At 34.7% G+C, this 8,298-nt stretch overlaps 1 protein-coding gene across 1 annotated transcript; it reads left to right on the plus strand.

The window, feature by feature from the left end:
- Positions 1-2,569: 2,569 nt before the first annotated feature.
- Positions 2,570-5,400, plus strand: LOC146157198 (uncharacterized). Its single transcript, XM_083388356.1, has 4 exons — positions 2,570-2,638; positions 2,729-3,008; positions 3,185-3,251; positions 4,078-5,400. The coding sequence occupies exons 2-4, from the start codon at positions 2,765-2,767 to the stop codon at positions 4,226-4,228; spliced, it is 462 nt and encodes a 153-aa protein (XP_083244482.1). The 5' UTR covers positions 2,570-2,638; positions 2,729-2,764; the 3' UTR covers positions 4,229-5,400.
- The last annotated feature ends 2,898 nt before the right edge of the window (positions 5,401-8,298 follow it).

Here is an 8,298-nt window from a genome sequence, read left to right on the forward strand (position 1 = left end):
AACGTTTCACATTCGACCAACAATACACCGTCAACTTCCAGTTTTGTTTTTATGAAAACATTTTTCGACAGCGGCCAAATAAAAACCTTTCAACGCGTGGATTGAACTAACGGTAGCCGACATAAGGGAATCAGCAGAGTAGTTTTTACCACCTTGACCTACAAAATGCAGAATCCCTACTTAACTCCCTGTCGGGTGCCAAGCGCTACATGAAATTTCTCTAAACTATATTAACTTTATATCTGAACTGAAAGTAAAACAATAAAACGTCAAATAATAAAACTCGGACAACGTCTAAAAAAGGGGCAGAAACGTAAATTGCGAAATTCTCCAAATGTTATTCAAGTTTTCCCAAAGCCCGACTGCCTTCATTGGTTTTCGGTTTCTCGGATCACAATAACGAAGAGAAAAAGGTGTAAGCGCCAAACACAACTAATTATTAGGTGCTAACAGTAAACTTGATAAGATAAGAAATAAAGCGTGAAAGGTGAGGTGCAAATATGAAAAGCGATATAATTTAAGTGAGTGACGAAAGAGTACAAAGAGCAACATGAGTAAAAACGATAAAACAAAGAAACAATACCGCCTCACAAACGATAAAATAAACGTTGGACATATTCCCCTTAACAATTTTGCCAAAGGGTTTCTCGAACGACAGCTTCAAGACTAACAAATCTGTCGTGGAGTATGGTAACTGCTCAACCCGTACAACAAGGGCGCACACTAGCGATTTTCGATCATGATAATAATGAAGGAATGAGGTCCTTGACCAGATGCTGTTTAGCTAAATCACCGAAGTCAAACCTGCTGGCGTTCCGATCAAGTGGCTGGAATTGGCCAAAGTCAAGGTCGGCAACCTCTTGTTGTAGATCAGGGGTCGGCAGCCTTTTTCTGGTCGCGGGCCAAAACTAAACTCAAAAAGATCTCTGCGGCCGCACAATATGTTAACTAAGAATTGTGTTATTAAAATGTTAAAACAACTTTTAATTAGGCGGACCCGTATCTTTCTAGCACTTAGAAACGTGTTTAATTACATTTAAGGAGGCGCAAACGCGAAAAAAGCGTTTGTTTGGCAAAATATCGAGTTCACACGTCGTCATCCATACTACTAATGAAAGTGAAATAAAACTGCTTTGTAGAAACGAGATAACCTTCAAAGTTAATAGTTCAGTGTTGTTAACCTTTTTGTGTCCGGACGCACCTGGAAAGCTAAGAGAGCGCGATTTTTTTGATATACTGACACCGGCATTTCTTTTAAATTTCTTGCAAATTTTTTTTGCCAAAAGAAAAAAAATGTTAAAAATTTACGCCCAATATTTTTGAATACGTTTTCCGTTTGTCCGCGACGCACTTGGCAGTCTTTCACAGCGCAACGGTACAGAAGCGCTGGTCTATTTCAAAAGACAACATCCTAACATAAACGAATCAGACGTTTGAAACCATTTTGTAAGCTTTTTCCTCTATATTTAACATATTTTATGGTTAATTGTTTTGCTGGTCGGTGTTTGCTTGTTTAAAATTGCCCTGTTTTCTTATTTACTTTTTTTGACCTTATTTCTACTACTTGACAATGAATCTGCATAACTCAAGTATAATATTTAAAACTTTTAGCTTAGAACCAGTACCCTGCTTAACGCTTATAGGCTCTTTAAAAAATCTATTGTTGTTTTTTCAACAATCTTTTTTTACCATTTTAAAGTTTTTCTTCTGTATTTTCCATATGTTCTTGTTGATTCTTAAAAAAGTTTTGCTTGTCTATAATTCCTTGTTTTCATTTTTGAAACTTTTTTATTGTTTATTTTTCCCTGCTTTATACTGATTTAACTAACGCATAGACCTTATTCCTATTATTTGGCAATGACCCGGTATAACTGATGTACACCAAATTCAAGGAGATTTTATTTTACCCTGCTCATATCAACTAACGTTCAATGCTTGCAGGTTCGTTTCTCGATTTAACAAAAGCCGATCTCGTCCAATCATTCAAGCAGGGAGTAGAAGTACTTGTGTTTTGCGACGTCATTAATCCAATAATGGCTAAGGTCGCAATTTCAGGGGGTAAAGAAGTTAAATCTAACGGAACAAAGTTAAGAATCTAAACGTGCTTTAAATTAGAACATCTTGTTGTTTATTCATTTATTACGTCACACAGATGGCTTGGGTTTATGTTCGCTTCTCTGTTGCGGATAACAATCGGACTGTGACGTGTTATCAAAGCTCTGTTAAGTCAAAGCATAGTTATCAAAAAACTGTTAAACTGAAAATACTTTGTAAGTTTGTAGTTGGATTACAAAATATCACTAATGGCGCCCCTCTTCTATAATTAACGATTTATTTTACGATAGATCATTACTGGTATAGTTTATATGTCATTAGACCTTCCAATTATTGATGTACTATATCAGCGCTCCATAACATTACATAAGGATGTTTATGTCGAGATTGAATTTAAATCAAATCCTCCCGTTTTTGACATGAAAGCCATAACCATCAATAAAAATGGTAAAAGTTTCTAACTGTAGACATAGTTACCGTTTGTATATGACACGGATTTTAAATTTGTCAAGGTAAAAATGTTAGAAGCTTTTACAACAAGTATGAAGGACATCTCAACAAGGTTGTGATCCATTTAGTAAACGTAAGCAAAGTTTAAAAATTATTTAACGTGTTTGCTTGATCTTGAAAAGCGCTTTCAGGTTAAAAGACTAAAGAATGTTTTACTTTTTAGGCGTCTCTTTCAGATCTTGGTGAGTACAACGTCACAATGGAGTCGGGATCTCCGTTCTACACAAGCCAGCACTTCCTTGTTCGAGTCAGCGCAAGAACTACAAAGCCACAAGCGCCAAGTACTTGGTTATATGGCTCAACATCGGCAGTCCCTCCCCCACAAGCCAACACTTCAGTGCCACTATCATCCCTGCTTCTTGTCATTATCCTGCTCATAATATCGCTTATCGTTCTGATCATTGGAGCCGTGAAGTATTTCCGGGTTCTGTACTTCAAAGGGGGTTAGTTTTAGCCAGTTTATTATGTCATTTACATACTTGAAGTAATGTTTAACATTTGTCAATGTTAGTTCTCTAATCTAATTAACTTATCTTTTTACTCGTATAAATGCAACGCCACGTATAGAAACATGTTTAGTTTGTTTTTCTAGAAAGTAATTGTAACAATGTTGTTACAGAATCCGATGCGCCATCAGTTCGTTTCAACCAAAAAGTCGATATTCCTTGTAAAGTTGAGAATGTTGGGTAAGTTATAAGAAGGCTCAATTGTCAGCCTTTTGCATGACCAGGTTTTTTTTTAAGGTTTGGTTTTGGTGACCTCTAAGTAGTTTTAAGAGACTGCAAGTGTTTCATTTAAATACCAAAAAATAGCCATATTTGCTTAAACGAATTATTTATTAGGCTACTGACAGTGCACACCTCCACTTATTCTTTTTTCCGTACGTGAACTATTGATCGTAGGCTATATTCGTATTATCGACAAGACATAGCGAGAAACCATCATTACTTTTCTACTGTAGTTGCAAGTCCAAATTTTGGGAAACCGCTGGACAAATTTTGGGGCCGTTTCGGTCCCCCAAAACACCTTAAAAAAACACTGTAGCATGACAAAAGTTTACTGCCTGAAATGCGTTATACTCAATATTATAATTGAGTCGCTATAGTTAGCTGAGTCTTTTTTCAAAACTTAGTATTATCAACATGCAAAATTATGATCAGGCTGAAGTTGTCATAGTGGCGAGTAAAGCAAAGTATTTATCAGCAATTGCGTCCTCGGAACTTTATAGAGATATTTCCACTTTTAGCTGTTTTAATATTTTGTTTAAATATTTAGACCAGCTCAACTAGCAGGCCTTTAAAATGTTAAATGGTACCTCAAAAAATGCCCAGTTTAATGAATAAACGATTAAGGACTTAACGTTTTTTTCTCCTACGAGCTGACTTAGTAGCACTATAAATCGCCTTGGGCCGAATTTACCGAATTGATGTACTTTTTTCGTATATGAAGACCTAGTGTACCAATATTGTTTTGGAATTAGACAACCGAAAAACGTATATTGTTTAATTTCAGAAACTATGAAGTGCCAATGCCTGGCAACCCTTACCTTCCCAACCCAAGTCAAAGACCCAAACCACAGGGAAGTGAGTTTCAAAACATTACGTCAGCTGGATCTGCTAGCAATATTTCACAACAAGAGGAAAGCGCCTACGATTGCATCTGACTCAGCACAACTCACGCATACCACTGATTCAGCACTCGTCATATACAACCATTCTAAAACAGTTAGAAACATACTGCATTAAAAACTGTTATTTACCGATTTTTGGGTGATTTGGGTTGCGTTTCGGTGTTTATGTTTTATTGCATTCATTTTTTTCATAAACAGTCATGCACTAACATTTTAACACTAGTAATTTCGTTCTCAACATTGATACTGTCGTTTTAGAACAACTAATCTTAAGGCCTAGCCATTTTAACAAATAAAAAAACAGAAGCCGAAATTGCACAGCATTATTTGTTTACAACTTTTCAACACGTTTTATACCATTTTGTAAGCTTTTTGTTCTATATTTACCATATTTCGTTGTTAATTGTTTTTCTGGTTGGTGTTTGCTTGTTAAAATCCCCTGTTTTCAAGTATAATATTCAAAATCCTTAGCTCAGAACCAGTAACCTTGCCTAACGCTTAGGCTCTTTAAAAAACAAAAAGAAAATTTATTGTTGTTTTTTCAACAGCCTTTTTATACCATTTTAAAGTTTTTCTCCTGTATTTTCCATATTTTCTTGTTGATTCTTAAGAAATTGTGCTTCTATTATTTTACTGCTTATTGACTGTTATAAAAAAGTTTTGCTTGTCTATAATACCGTGTTTTTATGTTTGAAACTTTTTACTTGTAAATTTTCCCCTGCTGTATACTGATTTAACTAAGGTACAGACCTTATTCCAATTATTTGGCAATGACCCGGTATAACTGATGTAGGCCTACACCGAATTAGCGCTAAATAACACTAAAACTTTAGAGCTAGCAACCTGCTTAACGCTGAGACTCCTTAAGAAACAAAAAGATAGTCTATTGTTGTTTTTCAACATACCCTTTATACCATTTTGAGAACTCTATCCAATAACCCAAAGTCTTTGGTTACTTGTCTTTATTTTTGAAACTCTTTACTTGTCTATTTTTCACTTCTGTATATTGATTTTACTATGCATACCGACACCTGTCAGCCATGAATTAGCGTTAATTAAGATTTTAAACAACACCTCAGAATCAGTAACCTTGCTTAACGATTAGACTATTTAAGCAACAAAAAATTAGGTCTATTTTTTTTTTTATTTACATTCAAAATTTCACATTATTTGACTCCACAACACCATTTTATTCTTTCTAAAAATTTTCCCTCTTATATAGTATTCTTTTTTTTTTGTTTGAAAAGAGAAATTTTGTTTGTCTTTATTAATTGATTCTTATAATTTCAGTTTGCTTGTCTACTCTATACAGAAGTAGGTATCATTTTGAACGTTTCGAATAACTCTTTATTCATTTTCAATGAAATACCTACTTCTGTATGGGCTTTGATATTCTTATTACGTCTTACTACAACCTCCAACCATTATGCTCCAAAACTTGTCTACTCTGTTCCTTGACCTTTTTTAGATTAACATTAAACATTTTTTAATAATTGTTTGTTAGTTTATTTGTTTGCTTCCTCATAACTTGATTTCATTTTGGCTCTAAAATTTGACTTAAAAAAATCGTTGCTAAATTTACATTGTAATAAAAAAAATAGATTTCCATATTACGATACTACATTATCGCCATTAGTCATTCAAAGTTAACAAACGTTAATTCCCCGGTATAGTGGTAAATACTGTTGTTTCTGAAAATATTCGCAAAGAATTGCAAAGAAATCAGTTATCTTAACTGTTTCTTAATTCTATTCTATTAGATTCTAGAAGACGTACTTGCAGAAATAATTTTTGCAGGATTAAGGCTTATAAATTGAGTTTTAGTAACAGTTCAACAAATACGATAAGGTTTACACAAGTATGAAACAAATAAATAGTTTAAACACCTAAACTGGTTTAGGCCAGAGCCTAAAACCAATTTGAGCACAAAAGTTTTTCAATCAATTTTAAAAATGTGTCAAGGGAATTTTCAACAAAACCAGTTAAAATCGCCTTAAACATGTTTAATCCAAAAATTTTAGTAATGGGAAGCAATACAGTTTTTTCATAAAATATTGAAAATTTGGCAAGACTTAGCCTTTTCGTTTTGTCGAGTTTGTAAAACATCCAATATTCTTGGGGTAATTTGCACTTAAACTGGTTTAAGCCAAAATTTTAAGCAATTGGGAGCAAAAGAGTTTTTTGTTAAAATTTTTTAATTTGGCAATAGTAATTCTACCATATTTTGCGCACCCAAAAAGTGGACATTTTTTTGCCGGCCAGTTAAACGAAAGTAGAACTGTTACATTTGAGTTTAATGATGTTGTTTTATGCTGATTTTCGCAATGTTTGGTTGTTTTGGGATTCTCGGATTAATTTTCGATAGGAAATTTGGTCTTGCTGGAGCGCAAATATTGATCTATTTGTTGCGAGTTTGCTGTTGGCTGCTACGAAAAGAGGTATAAGTGAATAATCACACAGCTTTGCTTTATTAATGCGCCTTTTTACACGTGAGGTTCGGTTGCAATTTTTCTGGCGCAATGTTTGCAATAACAATCAAAAAGGTAGGGCTGGTAGGGCAATTTTGTTTGGAAATCAGCAACTCAACATGTTTTATGGCTACAGTATTTTTTTATTTTTTTAACGTCTCGCCTAAAAGTCTTGTAAAAAAGTATGCAACTAACTCGAAATGCGAAAAAATAGGACATATGGGCATTTTTGAGCGTCCTCGGAGGACCATTCACTTTTCTCAAGATAAGAGGACACAACCTTCTAAAAGAGGACATATGGTAGGCCTAAAGTACGGTCGCCTAACGTTTGTTTCAATTATTATCAAATATAGACACAGTTTATTCTTCTTTTTCGGCGTATTTGTGTTTGCGGTTGTCTAGCTCGTATTGAACTGTGTTTGGTTTCCCTATTTTTGTATTACTGTTTAAATCTCCGCTAATGACATTGGTTCTAAAAAGACTTGTGAGCCCATTTTTGTGCAACTATACCTGTTTTAAATTTTTGGTGTTTTTTCGAAAATTATTATACAGTATACAGTCTCAAACATTCCACTTTCTTTAGATAGAAATTGCTCTTCTGGTGTAAACGAAGTATAAACCGAAGTTTCCGCAGCAGATACCAGCTAACCTCATCAGGGTTAATAATTAAAACGAGAATGTGTTAGCCAGTTTATAAACTAAAAAGTAAGAAATAAAAAGACCATAGATAAAAATAATAAATCTAGACGTTGCTGAAGTATGCGATAAGCTGTGACGCGACGAAGTCATCCGGCGCAGAACTGCATAATCGCGGAAAACGAGCATTTATCAACCATGGCGTTAGCTTCAACGACGAGTAGATAGCCGGAAACCACGAAACCTTTTCGTTTATGGTGTTACGACATTCGTCAATCCGGAAAGATTCAATGAACCGTCTTTTGTTAAATTGCGGTTTCCGGTCTTGAATTTTAGAATTATTTCAATCAATTCCCTGTCGAATTCCAATCGCATGCTCTGCCAGAGCTGACCTGGATACCCTTTCGTGGCGGACATCACACATATGTTCAAGTTTCCTGGTGTGAAAGGAACGTTTAGTTTCCCCTATGTAGGTTGCTGAACAACCTACACCGGGAATTTCATAAACAGTCTCGTGGCGTTTTTTTTTCGGTTTAACTAGGTCTTTAGGTGAAGGTAAAATGTTTCCAATTTTCCTCGCCGGTTTGAATGCTGTTGAAATATCGTGGCTTTTCAACATACGTTTCAATTTTGTCTCAGAACAGTTGGATGTAATTCAAAACCAAATTTTGATAAACCTTAAACTAACTAGCAATTTCAAACAGCTTATTACATTTACATTTTTTGTTAATTTTGTAAAGATTTTGGGACATTTTCTAAACGATTTTGACTTGAAATAATTAAAAAAAATGTTGACCTAACCTAACGTATACGCTTTATAAATATGCTGTTGCCACCAGGCATAGTATATTTAAAACAGGTTCCTCTGGCAATATATATTATTTTCTACCAACGTTTCGACTTACTATCCGGCAAGCCTTCGTCAGGGACTGACACACAAAGCCAACAAGACACAAAGTAAAATCGGAGATAAAAATGCGCGAGCCGCGTTCAAAATTC

The sequence above is a fragment of the Ascidiella aspersa genome, chromosome 4 (assembly GCF_963924565.1).
Source record: "Ascidiella aspersa chromosome 4, kaAscAspe10.2, whole genome shotgun sequence".
In the NCBI taxonomy this organism is placed as follows: Eukaryota; Metazoa; Chordata; class Ascidiacea; order Phlebobranchia; family Ascidiidae; genus Ascidiella; species Ascidiella aspersa.